This window comes from Gouania willdenowi, chromosome 14 (assembly GCF_900634775.1).
Source record: "Gouania willdenowi chromosome 14, fGouWil2.1, whole genome shotgun sequence".
Classification (NCBI taxonomy): Eukaryota; Metazoa; Chordata; class Actinopteri; order Blenniiformes; family Gobiesocidae; genus Gouania; species Gouania willdenowi.
In genome coordinates this window covers 4,858,784-4,881,323 of record NC_041057.1, presented here as the reverse complement: position 1 = coordinate 4,881,323, position 22,540 = coordinate 4,858,784, and the positions used below count along the sequence as shown (strand labels likewise).

The 22,540-nt window shown below is 35.5% G+C and overlaps 1 protein-coding gene across 1 annotated transcript in view; it reads left to right on the top strand.

The window, feature by feature from the left end:
* Positions 1-7,765: 7,765 nt before the first annotated feature.
* pygma (phosphorylase, glycogen, muscle A) overlaps positions 7,766-22,540 on the top strand; it is a 28,839-nt gene continuing 14,064 nt past the window's right edge. The window contains exons 1-10 of the mRNA XM_028466508.1: positions 7,766-8,008; positions 12,787-12,888; positions 13,810-13,888; positions 13,985-14,088; positions 15,585-15,716; positions 17,449-17,560; positions 17,651-17,733; positions 19,742-19,885; positions 21,204-21,296; positions 21,467-21,613. Coding sequence (XP_028322309.1) covers positions 7,766-8,008; positions 12,787-12,888; positions 13,810-13,888; positions 13,985-14,088; positions 15,585-15,716; positions 17,449-17,560; positions 17,651-17,733; positions 19,742-19,885; positions 21,204-21,296; positions 21,467-21,613 — 1,239 coding nt within the window. The remainder of the gene's footprint in view (positions 8,009-12,786; positions 12,889-13,809; positions 13,889-13,984; positions 14,089-15,584; positions 15,717-17,448; positions 17,561-17,650; positions 17,734-19,741; positions 19,886-21,203; positions 21,297-21,466; positions 21,614-22,540) is intronic.

Sequence of the window (22,540 nt, the reverse complement as noted above, 5' to 3'; positions counted from 1 at the left end):
GTGTTGGTTTTTTCAATAAATGCTCATAGCTCTAAAAGTAATAATGCCTATAATTATTGACCTACTCAAGTCTGTAATAACTTCATCTCAAATGTTCCACTTTGCACTTCATATTTGAAAAAATTATATTATGTGTTTTTGTCATTGAATTTTTTTTTTTTTGTTTTTTTGACAGAAAGAGCATAAAAACACTTTTTTTTTAAATACTAAAATATAATGAAAACGTTATATTTATGACAGTTTTATGAAGGGTACTGTTTTGGTGCCTAAGCTCAAAGAGCGTCACTTTTTTAAAGGTGTACCGAGGGTTAAACCACCAATTAGAGTCCTGAAAAAAAAATGTCCAAATGCAGCAGCTTTGTGGATATGAAATGGATGAATAGTGTCTGGTTGAAACAGGTTCAAACTTCAAATGCTGCACAGTCAGCGGTTCGAGAAAGTGTTTATCGCAACAATTTTTAGGGTTAGGTTTAGGTTAAGGTTTAGTCTTAGTCACGCGACCTAAACTGACCAAATAGGGGTGCTGTGTACGGATATATTGTCGGTATATTGATACGCCAACCGTACGGATAGCCACTGCATTTCTTAGATGGTGAATGAGGTTTGTTTGTGGCCACACCTCCACCTGTACACTGATTACAATTACAAATTGCGATCCTTTGCTCTTTTTATCTTGTGTAACACTGCCGAACTGTTGACATGCTCGGTTGACCGTGCTCTGGGTGACTGTTGTTGTTAATTTACGTAGCAGACGCATGAGCACATGACCTTGTGGGCGGTGCTTGTCAGTAATCTCACAGCAGAAGGAGACAGTGGATGACCTTCAGACCTTTGTGCAAGTAAATAAGTTAGGTGGATAAGATCGGTTTCGCATGCATCGATCGGCCAATCACCGATCCCCCAAATTTAAGGAAATCTTCGCCGATCTATCGGTGCATCCTTTTTTCTTGCTATTTTGCTACAGTCGCAAATTGTCAAAGAAACTTTTGATTTCTCAAAAATCCTGAAATATCTCACAGACAATCACACAAAGTTGCTCTGGATTGCACCAAAACAACACAATGTGCTCCAAATTACACAAATATTTGCCACAAAATCAAGAAATTTGGAAGTGGAGATCCCATAAAACTTCTCTGTGCTGCCTATCACCTCAATATAATGCTGTTAGTCAGCTGATTTAAACACTAAACCACTTCTTATGGGATTCCAACAAAAACCTGGTTTTCTTTCTCTCTTTTGAATCCACTAAATCCAATTCTTCCAACTCGCCAACCATAACAATTTGAAAATGAAAAATTAATTACTTCCTGCATCTGGGGAAAAAAAAAAACCAGGCTGAAAGTGAGACCAATGGGAGGGAAACTGGAGAAGCAAACATGTCAATGCAGATCAAGAAAGGGTTAGAAAACATGAAGCAGCAGCTTGTTTAAGAGGGAGAGACATTCGTTCTCACCTGAAAACACAAGTCGTTATTTTTAAAGACAGCCTTCTGTTGTTTTTAGAGCAGGATAATGAGAGGTTAAGCACAATGTCAGCTTCATATGTTACAGAGCGGAGCAATTAAAAGACCCAACCAGGCAAATCAAACAGCCACGACTAAAACAATTACATAAAAGAATGAATGAATGAATAATAAAATAAATGAATCCATCTAAAACAACTAAAAGATAGGATAACAAAAATACATGAAATGACTTAAAGCTCTATTCTCACAGGCACGCAAGTCAAAAAAACGCGCAGCAGCTCTGTTTCTCCCGTCTGCGTACGTCCTTTTCCTCTTACGAGCTTCTAACCCTGGAATAAGTACAGCGCCCCCATAAGGTGAAACATTATATTACACTAGAAATATAGACTTGGTTACATTTAAAGCCACACGGACTCATAATATTACAGAACTCCCAGAAAGAATCGATCCAAAGCGACAGTGACACGTTGTCACGGGGTGGGAGGAGTCACACACGCATTTCAGCATTCGTAATATGTTCACATTTACCAGTTCTAGTGTGTGTGTGTGTGTGTCCAGACGGGAGAATTGAGCCCTTTAAAAATAACACACAAAATGAACAATGAACAAATTCTCATTTCCAAAAATGACATGGCAAAATACATGCAACAACGATATCAAACAGTAACAGATAGAAACAATAGATATGTACAGAAAAATTAACAAAACAAGAATAAAAACACATAAAAATGACCCAATACATACCAAACAATACCAAAAAAACTACACACAATGAAAAATAGATACAAAATGACAAAATACTGCACAAAAGGGCAACAAAAATTCACAAATGTATTCCAAAAACTCACAAAACATATTTAATTTTATCGTTATTCATCCAGATATATTATTGAGAACAAATTCTCATTCGCAATGGCAAATCTGGCCAAGTAGAAGATATGTTATGTAATGAATACAATACACCAAAATGTAACAATAACAGAAAATAACTGAAAAATAAACAAAACAAAAACAAAATGACAACATAAACACACAAAATGACTCATTACATACAAAACAAGAGCAAAAACACACAAAATGACAAAAAAAAAAACATTCACAAAGTAAGAACAAAAATGCACAAAATGACTCGAAAAATACACAAAATAACAACAACAAAAAAGTTAAATAATAATAAGCACATAAAGTGCCTGTACTACGAAGCTGGATAAGTATATACGGGAGTCAGAGTAATTTTATGTCATTGCACAAAAGCACAACAACATTTTTAAAAATAGCAGCTTTCATCAACAGTGCAAGATAGGGTAGAAAAAAAAAAAATATGTAGGCAATAATAAAAAAATATATACATATACATATATATAAATACAACAGCCAATGTAAAATTAAATATAAATAATATTATATAAGTAATAATAATAAATCTCTTCGTTAGCAGGCTTCACTTAACCAATTAACAACAGTCACATTTACACTAGATTTTTTTATTTTAAATATTTATCATTCATCACTCGTTTTACTTTGTAGATATTCTTTCTAAAAATAAAAATAAAAGGAAAAAGCAAGGCCATTTAAAATGAATATATTATCTACGTTTTTATTTTATATTTGTAAAGCTGTCACATAAAACTGGAATATTGTGTTGTGATGATTCCCCCTCACACGGACAACCATATTTTTCATCCATCCATCACGTACTAACAGTGCAATCATCGTTTGTTCATGAATGGCTGAATGTGTTATATGTGACAGCACATGTAAGAACATTTGATTTTCTCACCATAACAGAGAAATCAGGGACACGTCAGCCTCACTTCATCCTCTGCTGTGGGGGTCATTCGCCATGTTTCGGCATCAAAAGGAGAATTTAAGTAAAACGATGAAGACAATAGTTTTACACGGCGTGTAATTGTATTGTAATAAGCCTTCAAATAAAGCAGAAACTGCCAAGCATTTCAAACAGCACTCACTAGTTCATTTCTATCGGACCGCTGTCGAGTTGTAATGCTTGGTGACAGCTCTGTCTTTTGTTGTTTCTTTTTTCTATTCCCTATACTCGTCTTGTCAACATCCACTCAAAGTACAGTCCAATCCACCACATCTTGACAATAAAGCGCTTTTTCCAACACGTTTTAAACCTATTTCAGTGCAAAGGCAAAGATTCTGTTTGAAGAAGATAATAATGATGGTGACCAGAGGTGTAAAAATTGATTATATATTCTATTGATAAATTACTGTATATCAATCCAAGTTAAAGGCATTCTTTTTCTCTACTGTGTAATGATGTTATTGTTTTGTTATTTTGATAAGCGCATTGAGATGACTTTGCTGTAATTTGCACTATACAAATAAAGTTGAATTTAATTTAATTCAATTGTTGATTTAAAGTTTTTACTGCTGATTTTTTTTTTACCTGTTGATTTTAAATGTTTTTACTGCTGATTTTAAATATTTTTTACTGCTGATTTAAAAAATTTTTTACTGCTAATTTTAAATGTTTTTACTGCTGATTTTAAATGTTTTTTTACTGCTAATTTTAAATGTTTTTACTGCTGATTTTAAATATTTTTACTGCTGACTAAATGTTTTTACTGCTGATTTTAAATTTTTAAACAATTTTTTTCTTTGAATTTTTTTAGTTTTTGGGCCATATTATAGGTCAAAAAATAAAACATTTCAATCAAAGAAAAAAAAAATATTTTCAATCAAAGAAAATTGTGTTCAAATGCAATTATTTGGGTCTCAAATTCTATTTTTTTCTTTACAATGGAACAATTTCTCTTTGATTGAAAATGTTCATTACTGATTGAAGTAAAAAAAAATAAAATAAAAAAAAACATTGAAAAGGTTTTATTTTTATAATTTTTTTAATTGAAAATGTTTTTTGTGATTGAAGTTATTTTTTTATTCATTGAAAAGTGTTTTTTTTTATTTTTATTGAATAATAAAGACACAAATCTACCTCTATAGGAAAGTAGTTGGGCGTTGATTAAAAATGGCACGACTACGAACATATGGAATATGTATGTAAATCAGTACAGTCGTGTGGTTTAAGGTACAAAGTTTCTTAATAATTTACTCACTAACGTTTGGCTATAGAAATGTAACTGATTACTTTATGTATAATTACTGATTGAGAAATATACTAAAAAAAAGTACAAGTACATAAAAGCAACTCAAATATAGTAAGTTGAGTACTAACTAACTAACTGTATTACTAGTACTTGTGCTAACTGTGTTATCTGCCGGCTCTCGCTGACATTAACCAGATATGCCTTTCAAATATCATGGCCTTTGGGACTGGGTCACGGTTACTATTTATAGAAGGTCAGGACTTTATGATGGTTTGCCCGGCTCGAGTGATGACTGAAAATAGAGCGGGCCTTGGTCGCCTGTTGCTGCTCAAGGCTCTGAAACAGATGTGATTTACACGTACGCACAAGTAAGTAACGCTGCAAGTGAGTGTGTGGATGATGGACAAGTTTTCAACACTGGGTCATTTTAACACATTTTCAGGACATCCCCACGCATTTAGGTCTCAGAAAATGTTTAGTTTAATCGGAATAATACTTGTATGGGGTATGTTACTAATCTAGATTACCTCTTAACACGCTAATTTACAGAATTTAATCAGTGTGTGCTGGACTACGAAGCTCGCTAACGTTTTACGGAGCGAAATCACCATGGAAACCTATGCTGAACGGCTAGCCTGCTTGCGAGCAGCTTTTGCTCTGGCTAGGATTTTAGCGAGTAACTAAAGCTCCGCCTCCGGACCAATCAGTTCTCTTAGAAAGCGAGCTGTCCAATAAAAGGTGACGCCTGTGTGGATCTGATCTGACATTATCGATGTCCAAGGAGAGAGACTATTTAGACATCGATGCAATCTTTCATTTACTGATGACATCCTTTAGGAAAGATATAGATTTATTCATTTATTTATTAACTCAATGAATTAGCTGACTCTGTGAATGCGTAAAAGCGTCACATTATTTATGATATTAATCCATTGAATGGGATATCCCATCCAATGGATTAATATGATAAATAATATCACACTTTTACACATTAAAAGTATCAGCAGCTTCCTGCCTGGGTTCTCTCATGCCTGCCTTTTCTGTAACAACAGAGTTGTTTTTGGTCTGAATTATGGATTTTAATTATTCATCATTTTAAACTTAAGCAACACCTAATCTGGTCGGAAACCAAGTTATAGAGTGGATCAGATCTGAGCGAGTATATAAGCTCCGCCTCCTGGTGCGCAGCACGAACACTGTTGCTCTTTGCTGTCATCGTGGATTGAAATGTATTATATTTGTTTAACATCGTAAGCTGTTCCTCCTGTAAAGACGCTCGCTCTGCCAGTTTTCTCTATTGTAGTGATTGGTCAGACGCCGCAATCTCCGCCTCCTTTATGTGAACGCGCACGTACCGATGTTGAAAACACTTGGCTTAAACTAACGAGTTGTGATCGACTGACGTAAGACAGCTTCTCTCTGACAGGAAATGTTTGGCTCGGTGAAGCCTGCTAACAGAGATTAATCTAGGATATAAATATCTACATTCGTAGAATAGGCCCTTTGAGATGTGGCCAATTAAGTGAGGGGGCTATGTTTTGAATTGGTATAGTAATACTAAAATCTAATTTCTGTAGTACTTTATATATACTTTCTTGGGATATAAAACATTTTTTCACCCATGCAACTTCTTCATCTTTAATTTGGACCCCAACTTTGGATTATTTCACCACTTGCAAATATTGAAAATCCTTCACGTGAGACCATTGTTGCTTTTCTCTGTGTCTTTGGAATGACCCCACTTTCAGTTTTTATATTTTATATTTAAAATATTTGCTTCTTTGGCTAACTCAAGTACATTTGTGCTGAGTAACACTATAAATGAATAAATAATCTATAACATAAGCACTAAGAGAGCGCAAACCTCCACCAAACGCCAAATCTCCTCTTTGCCAGATATTGGCAAGCAATAAGTGACAAGTATCAGTCCCAGGATCTACTCTTAAATTTACTTGATTTTTTTGACTAATTTTTATTCATTTTGGGGAAATCTTGAGGAATAATTTGAGGAAAATTGCAGGATTTTGGAAAAAATTTGAGTACTTTCAAAATGGTTGCCATAATGTGATAGAGGCGTGGGGAAAATTGTGACTTTAGATATCTACAGCTGAATTAGTTGGTGATTAACACAGGTTTTCACTGTCAGTTTCACTTTCTCCTGCTTTCCAAAGTGGGAACTTTGAAGGGTCGGATTTGGCCCCCAGACCTTGAGCTTGACACATGTGCCATAGATTGAAATGTTTAAATCAAATATAATTATTCAGGCAGAATGTTTAAAGACTACAAAACGTGTAAGAATTATGTCTATTTTTTCTTAAACCTTTCTGTCCTGTGGGTGGACTGGCCATCTGGTATACCGGGAATCGTCTCGGGGGGCCAATCCGGTCCCCAATATTTTTTTTTTTCGTTTTGTTTTGTCTTTTGAAATGTGAGGGGAGGCAGACATGGTCCAAAAATGGTCCAAAAGTGGCAAAAATGTGGCAAGAAAAGAGTGTAAAGTGACTAAAATGGGCCAAAAGCAGGCAGAGTGAGCAAAAAATGGGCAAATAAAGAGGAACCAGATGGTATGTAATGGCAATGGGTAGCTTAAACGACCAAAAAATGGTGATAAAGGGCAAAATGTGGCAAACAAAATTGAAAAAGGGCAAAAATGAGGAAGAAAAAAAGGCAAACTCCAGGGAAAAAAGAAAACAAGTGGAATTTATTGGGCAAAAAGTAGCTTATTTGGATTAAAAGTGGACAAAAACAATAACAAAAAAAGGACTCGTGATATTTATTGGCAAACAGTAGCTAAAGTCTGAAAAAAGTTTTGAAAAAGGGTAAAAATGGCCAAAGGAAAAAGGTAAAAAGGGGTTAAACTTTCCCCCTTTTAAGGTTTTCTGGGGCAATAATTAAAATAAAGACAAAGAGCCACATGTTGATCATCACTGACCTAATAACAGTGTTAATACATGGTGTCTCTGATAATGTCGTGGGCTGGTCTGGATAGAAAATACCAGGGCTGAATATTGGTCCCAGTCCAGCCCTGCCAACTGGTGCCTGCTGCACTCCAATGGAGGAGCCACCCTTTCCCTAACGTATGAAGTGTGCTCCACCCTCTGCTCCATATTCAGAGCAACGTCTTTAAAACGTTGAACCTGAGCCTGGGCCATCTGTCCGTCTGGCTGCTAATGCTCTGTGTGCTGCTGTGTTAAAGAGCTCCTGAGCTCCCTGAACTCCCGCCACCATGTCTAAACCTTTGTCCGACCACGACAGGAAGAAGCAGATCTCCGTGCGAGGCCTCGCCGGTGTCGAGAACGTCACCGAATTGAAGCAAAGTTTTAACAGACATCTCCACTTTACCTTGGTCAAGGACAGAAATGTGGCGACCAAACGGGATTACTACTTTGCCCTGGCCAATACCGTGAGGGAGCATTTGATTGGCAGGTGGATCAGGACCCAGCAGTACTACTATGAGAAAGATCCCAAAGTAAGTTTTTGTCAAAAGCTTACATTTCTTTATGCCAGTCAGTCTTATTTAATTGTCACATTTGTCTTTTTAAATACAAAAGAACAAAGCAATAATCCATATGATTTAATGTATCACTGCTGCATTTTCTTATAAGTTCTTAACAAAATCTAGGCGTAGAAGACAATAATTGTGCTTTTCTGACAATTTCTCAAAATCAAAAAACATGTACCAAAAGTGCCTTACCATCCATTTGAAATACAAACCAATGCATTTCATATTGAACTGATGTAGGGCGCATTCTGTCTGACATTTTGGGGGAAAGTAAAAAAAAAACCAGTAAAAACAAACAAAAGATCGGTTTTTAAATGAAAATAATGAAATGAAAATGACATTTTTGCAATAATCTTAAACTCTGGCTCTCGATAAAAGAAAAATACTGAGCTTTCAAACCTTATTGTCCTACCCTGACTCTCTCTTCCCTGTTCCCTTCCCCCTCACAAAGGTGTAACACCGCCCTCTCTTTCTATAGTCATCCCTTTAATAAATGTTTCTTTACCATTGGTGATGGTCATAATTATGCAATGTGTAGGAACCCATTGGACTATGGAACAAAAACAATGCAATTTCTTCAAAATAAGTCAGCAACGCATGGGTTGGGACCCAAAATTTGGTCGCAGACCCATTTTCCCTTGAAGGAAAGGAGTTGGCACCCTAACTTTATCTCACCTTAGCAAACAATGTGAACCATGTCCTCTTTGGTCGGCGACTTGTTTTGCATTCTATAAGTGTCCGATCAGTGACCCGTCACTCACTGTAAGGCCAAGGCATGACATTTAAACTGTGGGTTCTTGGAGCTTAGCTGGTATGCTGCTGTGCTATAGTGCGCTGTAACATTAAACCCACCCAAGACCTTTTCGCAGCCTTCCTGTCCCTGTGCGGCGTTATCGAGTGCAGCGACTCACTTGTATCATCTAAGCGGTGCATGCCTCCGAGGGCGCCTGAGTTCATGTAAAAGCAGCCATCGTGACGTGCATATCTGGGCAACAGAAAGAGCGTTGGAAGAATAAAAGAAAGCTTCAAAAACAAAATAAGAAATATTTTTATATCCCTTCAAGATTATTAATAACTCTACAGAGAAATTAGAAGATTTCTTCTGTTTTAGCATTAGTGGAAAATGTTCTTTTTACACCTTTAGTTTAGAAATCTCTCGATTAGAAATAATCATTTCAATCGGCTTCTATTTCCTCTCACATTAGTTTCCCAAAACAAAAAAACCAGTCTAATCAGACACAGACACTAATGGGGTAGAGCATCTGATTAATAACTTAAAAGCCATCTGGCGCTTTTGTTCTGCAGCCTACAATTAAAAGTTCAAAGATGAATCTATTAAAGGTCTGAATTGTTGCATGTTTGATTTTTTAATTTGAATTTTTTACAGTTTTGGTCAGAGAAAACGCAGTGACGTGCCGTAAGCACTAGTGTTGGGTAGGCAGGGCGTTGCAATTTGAGACCATGAACGTCGACACCAATGACAATTTCATATGTTTGTGTCAATCTAACAAAATCTACATCGTAAAACATCATTAAAGAAACTTAAACAATTGTTTAATATAGCCTCCATACTCTCCCAACAAGATATATCTCATGACACGGCAGCACATCCACATCAGAACAGCCTCAGTGAGGAGCATCCACAAAGACAATCCTTCCTTTTGTACCATTCACTGTAGAAAAGTACCAACAATGTTCTGACCTTTCCTTAGCTGAAGGTCTGGTAGCTCAGGTGTTGGTCTCCCATCTTTTAAAAGCTGTCGTTTTTCCTCAAAAGAAAGTATCCTTATCGTCTCTAGCGCTGTCATCCTGACTGTAGTGTTATCCCGTCCACTAGCTAGAGAATGTAGCAGCGGCCACGCTGTATCAATTAACTAATGCACTGTGAACTTACGTATAGCATTTAGCATAGCACGGTTACGTCCAAAGGCAGCGTAGAGAGCTGCCTCTTTACGTAAATGGTTTTCATCTTGGGCAACTGACTGCGCATCTGCAAACACATAAAAACCCGCTATGGGAACAGAGGCAGAGCAGCAATGTGTTTTTGAGAAGGGGTGTGGCCTCCTACTGCCTTACAGCAGAGTGAGACTTGTGCAGCGTCTGTGCCGTACCAGGAAATAGCGATGTTTAGTAATTTGGGCTATGAAAAGCACAAAATGCTGACATGAAAAATGTAATTACAACAAATAATGAAACTATCAATTCACCCTTGGGTAGGCACTGCCAACCCTGCCTACCCTGATCGCACGTCACCGAGAAAACATATTTAATTCCCACTGGCCCATGACTTCACAGGAACGGACATTTTGAATGTTCACTCATTTTTAGGTCAGGTTGTCCCGTTGGAGGCTGTGGATTTCAGATTTTTAGGACATCCATTTCATACACCCAGTTTCGTGGAATTATATTGCCCGCACTAGTGGTCAAAAGTTTCCTAAATTTATTCAAAAAATACAATTCTTATTATAGTTATAATATACATAATATAAAAATATTTTAAGTGCCATAAAACACACTGACTGTACAAAATATACAGTATATGAAGTGAAATGCTCCCAAAATGAGACTTTAGGTTGGTTTTTCTTCTGTTACGCAATTCTTCTTCACAATGTAAATGGTGAAGCGACACTGCACCCAGCAGTTCATGTATGGTACTGCAGCAAAAAGAAGCAGAAGGCGTTGCCGGCCTGATTATATCATGAACCTACGACAATAAACGGCCCCCTAGTGGTCAAATGTTTTCATTACAGTTGTGAAACCATGCTGAAATGTTAATGAGATTTTTTTTTTCTTTCAAAAAATAGATTTCTGTTGCTTTTATTCTAACATATTACTGTTAGTTTCATGTCACATATGTTAGTTCTACCTCGGGTGTATAGTATTTCAGTGAAATGGTCCCAAACTTTTGAGACTTTAGGTTGGTTCTTCTTCTGTTGCGCAATTCTTCTTTACAATCTAAATGGTGAAGCGACACTGCGCCCAGCCGTTCATGTATGGTACTGCAGTAAAAAATTAGACAGAAAGCGGCCACCAGCCTGATTTTATCATGAATTTAGAACATTAAATGACACGTCAAAACAAATTCTTGTTGTCAACATTATCAATTGTGTTACTAATAATTTTTTGCATGATTGTACATTTTACACACATTGTGGTTAAGGCAAATCTCGAGACGGTCTGTAAATGTAATTCTATTTTTTCTTTTGCCCCACCCCCCAAGGCATGAATCTCAAACTCTGCCTCTGATCCATCTGAAGCACCTACTGTATCTATCATGCACTGGCTGACCTTTACTGTGACCTCTGCAGGAGCTATTTTTGCATGAGCTGAAATGTTGGCGTTATGTAATACCAAAAGCAATCTGCCCCCCCCGAGTCTCTTTACTTCCTCAGCTTTACGGCTCCTCCTCAGTGTGTGTGTGTGTGTGTGTGTGTGTGTGTGTCCTATGTTAGAGGAATCAAAAGACCAAAGGGTAAACGCAGGCTCCGGTAGCACATTCTCCAATCACCAGGCTGTATCACAAACACTGGGCCACTTTTATCACAGCAGGGCCACAAAAAGTGTTATTCTGATCCAAGGACCACATTATCAACATCCATGTCTGCATTTAGAATAATAACCAATCTGAGCATTAACATAGGGAAGAACACTAAGTTTATGTTGTCATTTCATGTGTTTTTGGTGAAATGTATTGGTTTGTTTTTGTGGCCCTTTTGTGTTATTTTTTTTCTCATTTTGCACTTTCTTACAAAAGTTGCACAAGACGACTAGAAATACACACAAATATCAGAGAAATGTATGAATGCATGTTTTTGTTTTGAGTGGTCGTTTTGTGTGTTTTTACTGTCATTTTATGTGTGTTTTTGAAGTAAGTTAGCATATTTTCCACTTATTGAGTTATTTGCTGCCTTTTTGTGTATTTGTGTATTGACATTTTGGAGAATTTATTTTTTTTCTGTATTTGTTTTCTGTGTTTTGATGTCGTGCAAAACATACAAAATTATGAAAAAAGCACAAAAAGACAACAAAAAGAACACACAAATATATAAAATGTGATTGGAAATACACAAAATTAACCGAAAGTTGCACAAGACATCTAGAAATACATAAAAAAACAGAGAAATGTACAAATGTATATTTTGTTTTGTGTTATTGCTTTTCCTCATTTTGCGCTTAATGATGTTGTTTTGTGTGTTTTTACTGTTGTTTTATGTGTGTTTTTTAAGTCATTTAGCGTATTTTCCATTTACAACGTTTGTTTTTTGTTGTTTTGTGTGTTAAGAACCAATTTGTGTATTTTTGTTGTCATTTTGGGATTTTGGAGACATTTTTAGTGTATACGTTTTCTGTGTTTTTGTTGTCGTTTTGTAATTTCATAATTTATCTCTAATTAGGTGTTTTTTTATTGTTGTTGTTGCCGTTGTGTGTTTTTCAAGTCAATTTGTGTATTTATGTTATCTAGTGTGTATTAAGGGCTGCTCAAAATTAGAGCAAGGGCCGCATGTGGCCCCCGGGCCGGCAGGTACCCATGTCTGGTGTAAAAGTTTTTTTTTGGTGACATCCAGTAAATTATGTTCCGTAGGTTTTGGGTTTCGTCTGGGGCGCCCTCTCTGTCACCCTGATGATGCTGTCACTAAAACATATTTGCTAGTGTTCACAAAATACTTTGGGGCGATTTCTTTGACAAGGAATATTTATCTTCTTCTTCTTTTTCTTCTTCTTCTTCTTCTACCTGCACAAACTAGCGCGTGTACTACATCTCCCTGGAGTTCTACATGGGTCGTACCCTCCAGAACACCATGGTGAACCTGGCTCTGGAAAACGCCTGTGATGAAGCCATGTACCAGGTAACACACACACACTATACCAGTGTTTTTCCAACCTTGGGATCGTGATCCCATGTGGGGTCGCCTGAAATGTCTAGTAACTACTGATTAAAAAATATATGTATTGCTCATTTTATCACCTCCAGCTCAGACAGGGGCCACATGCGGCCCACGGTGTAAATTTGTGTGGCACCCCCAAAGTAAACGAACAAAAATTATGAAAAGAAACACAGAGAGAGACATTTACAGAAATTCACTAAATGAGTAAAAAAAAACGTAAAACTATAAAAAAAAATCCACAAAACAGAAATCTAACATATAACCAGATACTCAGCAAATGAACTAAAAGTTGCACAAGATGTATAGAAATATACAAAAATAACAGAGCTATGACTTGACAACAAAAATACAAAAAATGATTTCAAGAAACATACAAAATTAAATAAAAAACACAAAAAGACAACAAAAAAAGCCTAAAGTTGGACAAGACAAATAGAAATACACAAAAATTACAGATAAATGTATGAATTGACAAAAAAAAAAAATGCACAAAATGCCTGAAGGAAACATACAAAATGAATTACTGGTTTTAATTCTGAAATCCTTATTATCATGAAATTATTTCTAAAATCAAAACACAACAAAGAATCTTAAACAACTGTATTTTATACTTATATAAATCTAGTTCAAATATATATATATATATATATATATATATATATATATATATATATATATATATAAACGGTATTAAAATATCTGAGCTACTCATAATCAAAAATGAATTCTAAAAAAAAAATGTCTTTGGGGGTCACCAGAAATGTGTGATATTGAAATGGGGTCACGATCCAAAAAGGGTTGGGAACCACTGCACTATACAAACCATATTAGTCAAACAAACCTCTATTGGGGTTCATCATGACGGTGTTTGGTTTGCTTTAGTTGGGTCTGGACATGGAGGAGTTGGAAGACATGGAGGAGGATGCTGGTTTGGGTAATGGTGGACTGGGACGTCTGGCTGGTAAGAATCATCGCACCATCCACAAGTCGTACATTCAAAGTGTTGAAACTAATGATAGAAATTCTCCTTTTTTGTTTGTTTTTTCCCCATTTCCAGCCTGTTTCCTGGACTCCATGGCTTCCCTGGGTCTGGCTGCCTACGGTTATGGCATTCGCTATGAATTCGGTATCTTCAACCAGAAAATAGTCAATGGCTGGCAGGTTAGAGAATATCTACCTTAAGATAATTGTATTTAGAACAGTTACTGCTGGGACATCCTGTTCTTTGGGTAAATCACTATGTATAACATAATTACGTGTTTTTTCTTCAAGCTGCCGGAGACGATCATTTTTATCAGATAAAGACCAAGTTTAGGCCTCAGATCAATAAATCAAAGATCACTTGCTGGAAAAAAGACGTAGAAGGTAAATATTGCCGCTCGAAAGATTGTTTTCATCTTCACTGTAAACATTCCTATGCCTTGATTACACTTAGCTGTTATTTTTTCTAAAGAAATATCCAACCATATCCAAACTCATTCTCACAAAACCACATAAATGTGCCGTCAAGCACAGTTGTAAGCATGCCAGACCTGTAGTTGGCAGTATTTGCCAAAAAGTTAGACACATTCTATCCAACCAGAACAAGCATGACAGACAAATAGTACCAGATGATGGCATGATAGTGACCTGTACCTCTATATGAGGACAAAGTAACTCCGTCAATGACAGGAACAAGGACTGAGTCATGCCGACATTTTCACGCCACTCATCCCGGATGATGGTTTCTCAACGTGTTTGATTTCGGGTCCAGTTTGGACCCAAAACCACAGACGGCGTCTTTGACAAAGAGCATTCCTTTGAGGTGGAGGAAGGGTTATGTAAAACAGCCGACTGCAATGACTACTTTGCTCCTCAAGAAGAAGGAACAACAAGCAACCAAAAACTGTACAAGTAGCAAAATATCATACCACCCACTGTCTGACTCTGACATAACCAAGGGCGTAAATATGACATTTATTTATTAGATGACACAGACAGTGACGTTTGGAAACTCAAAACTCTGGTTATTCATGTCAACACTCAAACGCGAAGTTTTTACCCCCAAAGTAACTTCCCGAGCGTTTTTACTGAAAGTTGTGATAAAATAATAGTGAATATTTTGGAGTCTACACAGAAAGATCTGAAACTGGACGACATTGAATGTCTCGCAGAGTGAAGTGATATCACGGGGAACACCTGAAATCAACTAGAACTAAAAATGGAGAAAAACCAATGACTGTCCACCTTATCTGACAAAGAAACACAAGAAATCACGCACTTTTCCGACTTTTGAGATGCAATTTCAACCTTTCATGCACAAATGATCTTCTATTTATTCATCCATGAGGCTTATTTTGTCTTCATCTGATAAAAACAATTGACTTCTCCAGCATCTTTAAGATAAAAAGAGTTCAAGCTCGGCTATATGTGTCCTCTGAACTAAAAACCAGTTTGACACTGCTGAAATGGAAGCTTTTAAAACTAAAGTCGAGGACTGAAAACAGCTGCTGGAGACTTTTTTTTTTTTTTTTTTTTACCTTGAGTCACCTTTATGGAAGACTTTCCAGAATCATTATCTTGACCTGATGTTCCTTGTTATTTTGTACGACTGGCTCCGCTCACAGGGCACTAATGAGCACTTTTCAGCCTCGATCTAAATGCACGTCATTATGCAGGTTGAGGAGGCTGATGATTGGCTGCGCTTTGGTAACCCTTGGGAGAAGGCGCGTCCAGAGTACATGCGTCCTGTGCATTTCTACGGCCGGACCGAGCATCACCCAGACGGAGTCAAGTGGGTCGACACTCAGGTGAGACGACAGGGTTGGTAATTAATTACAATTACAACTTCATTGTAATTGTAATCGTAATCGAAAAATCTGTTGTTGTTAATCATAATTAATAATTGTAATCATAATCATAATCATAATCAGATACTTGACTTTGTAGTTGTCATTGGCATCAAAATTCTATAAAAACTCATTTATTTACAACATGGGTTCTCACCCATCCAAAAAGCTGTTGAAAAAACACACGTACGGTATATAATCTTTTTGAAAACATAAATCTAGATATTTTCCAGTGCAACATGCATTTCACAGCATGCCTGTCAAAAGAAAAGTTGCTTTCAAAATAAAACACAACATGAGATACATTGTCTTTTCTCAAATGATGCTATATATATATATATATATACAGCAACCATATATATATGTAAATGGAAGTGATATATGTTATTATGTAGTTGCATCAAAACTTACCAGGAAGGTTAACTTTTACGGTCTTATTTATTAATGGCTCAATAAATGTGATTGTAATTGATTTCAGGGGAAAAATAAGGATTGTAATTAGAAAAAAATGCTGGTCAACGTAATCGCAATTGAGCATGGATAATTGAAGAAGTAATTGTAATTTAAAAATGTAATTGTAATGTTTTTCTTAAAACTACAAAGACTTTTTTTATTAAAGTGGCAGCTTTTTCTTCCCTTTTTCAACTCATTACAGACATTACCAGCAGACTGAACAAAAGCTCATTTTTTCATCATTTATTTCTTCTTCTCCTCAATCTATTATCTTTAGAATTATTTTTGTTTTATATATATAGTCAATTCCTTTTTGTAGTGTTTTTATTTTTATTTTCGTCTTATCTTTGAAAGAAATGCAGCTCCTATAAGTATCATGGGTGGGAGTGGGAGGGGAGGGTGTTCCTAGGAAGTGCTCTAAAATATATATATATATATATATATATATATATATATATATATATATATATAATAATACTGAAGATTGGAGGTACCAATGTTTATTTTCTCTCTAATTTCTTTCACGTTGTTTTACTTTTTTTGTATTTCACGATGTTGATTGTTTTAATGTGAATGCTGAAATGCTTGCATTCTTCAATAAAAATATCAATAAGAGTCTAAAAAATAAAGTAATTGACCCAGGGATGGACTGGCCATCCCATTGGGCCGTCGACCCGATGTGGGCCGGTCTGGTCCACTGCAACTTTTTTACGAGCAAGTGAAGGCAGACATGGTAACGTGGCAAAAAATGATTCAAAAGTGGCAAAAAAAAAGTGGCAAGCAGAGTGAAAAGTGACTAAAATGGGCCAAAAGCAGTCAAGAGTGGTCAAAAAATGGGCAAATGAAGAGGAAACAGGTGGTATTTAATGGAAAAATGTGGCAAACAGTGAAAAAGGGCAGAAATGAGGATGCTAAAAAAAGGCAAAATGTAGGGAAAAAAGTGGTATTTATTGGGAAAAAGTTAGCTTATTTGGATTAAGTGGCCAAACATTTAAAAAGTAATAATAATAATTAAAGAAGGACAAAAAAAAATGGATAAAAGTGGAATAAAAATCCAAAGTCACATGTTGAGCATCACTGACATAATAGCAGCTTCCGCATGGTGTCTGATGATAGTACGCTGATCAGAACATGCCAGGGCTCCATTTTGTCCCAGTCCTGCCCTGCATTGGCCCCAACCCTGGTCTGGATCATGATGTAATCAATGCTGGTTCTCTATTGTTGTGATTGTGATTGACAGGTGGTGCTAGCGCTGCCCTACGACACCCCAGTCCCAGGCTACAGAAACAACGTGGTCAACACCATGAGGCTGTGGTCTGCCAAGGCTCCCTGCGAGTTCAACCTCAAAGACTGTACGTCAATTAAAAATCACACGTTTTCCAATCAAAGCTGTTAGAAAGTCATTGAACTGACAATCTATCTATTCAATATTTCCTCCACAGTTAACGTCGGCGGCTACATCCAGGCGGTTCTGGACAGAAACCTGGCTGAGAACATTTCCCGTGTGCTGTACCCCAACGATAATGTAGGACTTTAGGAACTTAATTACATTTTAATATGCCGACGCTGCACTTATACACCGACCCGCCTATTAAACAGATGAATGTCCGTATCATGGACTGTATGGATCCTGTTTAGCTGGATGGGGCTTATCTTAGCTCAGCTGAGAGTGGATTTCCATAATTTGGAGCCAGGCTAATGTTCTTTGTGATCAACCAGAGGCAGAGTGTCGTCTTTTCACTTCCTCTGAAGCTATTTCTCAAGGCTTGACCAATGTACTGCCACGCTAAGGCTTCCAGGAGCACGATTTAAGAGATAACCGTTTCACCCGTGTGCAATATAAGTCCTGTCAGGTCTGCTAATGGATGAGTGTGCAGAGAGAGACAGTGGACCGCATAGTTTAGTTCAGTGAGTCACACAACTCTTCTGTTAGAAAGCTTTAATCCCTTTAAGACGTTAGGATTTATGTGTGATTAAAAACCGTATGAAACAGAAGGGGAAATCTACATGTTCACTTAATCATCTAAACCAGAAATGGGAAACTGTTATCAGTGTGAAAATGTGATTGTCAAATCCGAGGGTCACATTAACAACATTAATGTCAACGATTAGAATAAAGTTCAATCTGAGTATCAACGCAGGAAAAACCAAAAAGAGTTTTGTGTATATTTGCTGTTTTTTAAAAAAAATATTTTCTGGAGTCATTTTGTGTGTTTTTGGGGTAATTTTTGTTTTCTGTAATGTATGTTTTTTTAAGTCATTGTGTATTTTTGTGGGCATTTTAAGTTTTGTTTTTTTTTTTTTTTTTAATTTTGTGTATTTCTTGCTGTTTTATATCTTTTTTATTGTCGTTTAGTCTAGTTTTGTTGACGTTTTGTGTGTTTTTTGAGTCAGTGTATATTTTGTCATACTTTTGAGTAAACTTTCTGATGTATCTTTTTTTTTTTGGAGTCATTTTGAAAATCTTAACACAATATGGTTGTCGTTTTGAGTATTTTTCTGTAATGAATGGTTTTTGGATTTATTTTGTGCATTTTTGTTGTCATTTTGTGTATTCTTAGTCATTTTGTAGTCATTTTAGGTATTTTTTGTGACCTTTTTTTTATTTAATGTATTTTTTGTTTTACGTCTTTTTAAAGTCATTAGACGTATTTTTTGCATTTTTTTAAAAAAAAAACTTTTTGGAGTCAATTTGTGTATTTTTATTTAGATTTTTGCTGTTTTGTATCTTTTTAGAGTCATTTTATGTAGTTTTGTTGCCATTTTGTGTGTTCTTCCAGTCATTCTGTACATTTTTTGTAGTAATTTTTAGTATATTTTTTGATGTATCTTTTTTTGGAGTCATTTTGTGCATTTTTGTTGTTTTATTTATTTTTTGGAGTCATTACATACATTTTTCTGAAGTACCTTTTTTTGAGTCATTTTGTGAATGTTTGTCGTCATTTCGAGAATTTGTGTTTTTATAGTCATTTTGTGTATTTTTGGAGTATATTTGTGTAATTTTGTTGTCATTTTGAAAACCTTAACATAATACAGTTGTTTTTTTTTTTTTTTTATTCCATTTTGTGTGTTTTTGGAGTAATTTTCTGTAGTTTTGTTGTTATTTTGAGTATTTCTCTGCTATGTTTTCTCTCTTGGCGTCATTTTGTGTGATTTTAGAATAACTTTTTGTATTTTTCTGTTGTTTTATGTCTTTTTGGAGCCATTTTGTGCATTTTTTGTTTGTTTGTAGATTTACTTTGTTAAACACGTCTTTTAACTTTATAGGCCTACTGCAAAGTTTATACAGAAACAGTAAATAAAGGATTAGATTTTAAATACACACTACCCACCATAAAAACAAACTGATAAATACGTATGTACAGTATATATAAAAAAATGACAGCATGTTCTTTCTAGAAATTCCTCATAGAGAATGGAATGAGTTTAATCGATACTTGGCACCAGCGTGGACTCTTTGTTCACTGGGTAAACAAATCTATGGATGTTCGTGGCAGATCTTAATGAAACAAATATTTGTCTTTCGCCCTCAGTTCTTTGAAGGGAAGGAGCTCCGTTTGAAGCAGGAATACTTTGTGGTGTCTGCCACCCTGCAAGACATCATCCGCCGTTTCAAGGTCTCTAAGTTTGGCTCCAGGGAGATTGCACGCACCGATTTCAGCAAACTGCCGGACAAGGTGAAGTGAAAAACTCCACGCCACAAGAAAATACACCCAGTCAAGAAAAGAGAAAGCTTTTCCCACACAACACGATTTTTTTATCTGCTTTCCTATTGAACTGCTTCTGACACAGAATGGACCAGGTTGTGTGTGGGTTTTATTATTGTACCTGAACTATTGTAGCACAGAAATATTAGGTGTTGAATGTAAAAACATATTTTGAACATTTACAGTAGATCATTTCTAATTTGACACAAATTCATGTAAAACAGCACGCTCTATATCATTGTTAAAATGAAAAATAAATGTAAATGTAAACATTGAATTTAAATGTAAAAGTTAGGCCTCGTGATTAACAGGTGCTGACCTGCCCACTTTGCATAATTTCTAAACATTTAGCTTTACACGTGGCAACCGATTTAACATTTAGATTCAGATATGAATTAACATTTAGATATACATTTAATATTTAGATTCAGATATAAGTTTACCATTTAGATTTTGATTCAATATTCAGATTTAACATTTAGACTTAGATTTAGATTCAACAGTCAGATTTAACATTCAGATTTAGATTTCACTTTTACCTTTAGATTTACATTTAGCATTTAGATTTAGATTAAACACTTATATTCAGGTTTAACATTTAGATTCAACATTTAAATTTAACATTTAGATTTAGATTTAAATTTTACAATTAGATTTAGATTGAACATTCAGATTTGACATTTAGATTCATTCATTCAGATTTAACATTTAGATTTACATTTAACATTTAGATTCAGATATAAATGTACCATTTAAATTTAGATTCAACATTTAGATTTAGATTCAACATTCAGATTAAACATTTAGATTTAGATTCAACATTCAGATTTAACATTTAGATTTAGATTTCAATTCAAAATTCAGATTTGACATTTACATTTAGATTAAACATTTAGATGCAGGTTTAACATTGAGATTCAACATTTCGATTTACATTTAACATTTAGATTTAGCATTTACATTTCGATTTACATTTAACATTTAGATTTAGCATTTACATTTACATTTACATTTAACATTTAGATTCAGCATTTACATTTAGATTTAACATTTACATTTAGATTTATTTTTCATGCGTACACATGTTTAACAGTGATAGAGAACATGCTGTTTTACATGACTTTCTGTCTCAATTGAAAGAAAAATGAGGTAAATGTGAGAAAAGGGAGCTAAATATGTCGGCTGGTAAACAGTTTTTACATTCGGCACCACATACAGAAGCTGAAATGAAGCAAATCCAGGGCCTACCTTAGACTTATTAACTGATGATGCTATTCTGCCTAATTAGGTCGCCATTCAACTTAATGACACGCACCCAGCCATGGCCATTCCTGAGCTGATGAGGGTTCTGGTTGATGAGGAGAAGCTTTCCTGGGAAAAGGTGACAATGCTTTAATCATTTATGTGTTTATTTCTTTAAATGCATGCATTCATGTTATACTGCATAAAAATGATTAAGTGTTGGAGCCATTTATTTATTCGTAGAAAAGTACTTTAGAAGAGTGAAATGAAAAATGCTGAATGACCTGTTGTGTGGACGTGCACGTGCAGGCCTGGGACGTGTGTGTGCGTACCTGTGCATACACCAACCACACAGTGCTTCCTGAGGCTCTGGAGAGGTGGCCTGTTGACCTGTTTGCTCACCTGCTGCCTCGGCACCTGGAAATAGTCTATGAGATCAACCGGCGCCACCTGGAGGTCAGTGATGTGTACTGCAGCACATGCACCACCCAAGTAAATGTCATACATAGATTAAATTAAGTATATTATTGAGACAGTTTAGGATCTTGTCTGGTGACCCAGTTATTTTTCCTTTTAAAATGGTATTCCATACATTTATTGATGTTTAACCATGCAGTGCATTTATGTATTTAATTTAATTTAACTTAATTTTATCCTTTATATTTATATTTACAATAGGCATTCTAAATAAGTCTCGCTTTTACATAGACAAATAGTTCAAGATCTTGTCTGATGAGCCAGTTATTTTCCTTAATTTTATTTACTACATTTATTGATATTGAACCATTCAGTGCATTTACGTATTTATTTTTTATTTAATTTTTATTCTATTTTTATATATTTATTTATTTTTATTTTTATTTTCATTTAAAAAAGGTTTAGAGACTAATGCACACAGAAGTACTTTGATAAAACAATTAAAAATAATAGAGAAGGAAAAAAAAATATTAAATGTTAAAATTAGCATAAAAACGTTAAAAGTCAAGAACCATAAAAATTATAAAGCACTACATAATAGCCATAGTTACCTATATAAGATTTATAGCGAGACTCACTCGTAGTACAAGTGACACTAAAAGTGAAAACATGTAGAGCTTTACTATGGTTAATATCAACAATATCACATTAATGCTCAAATGACAGACACTTGGCTTTAAAGGAATAAATCTGAATTACTTCTGCTAATTTAATCAAAGCGGTGTTAAGTCTTTGTTTTTGAGGGAAGTATTAAGCCTTTTAATCCCCGTCGCCGGCGACAACACCAAGAACTGAACACACACAAGTGCAGGTGTCAAAGATTGTCATGAGGTATTTAATGCTGTTATGTAAAAGTCAAAGAACACAATCCTAATGGTTGAGTGCTTGATCTTTAAAATGCAACAT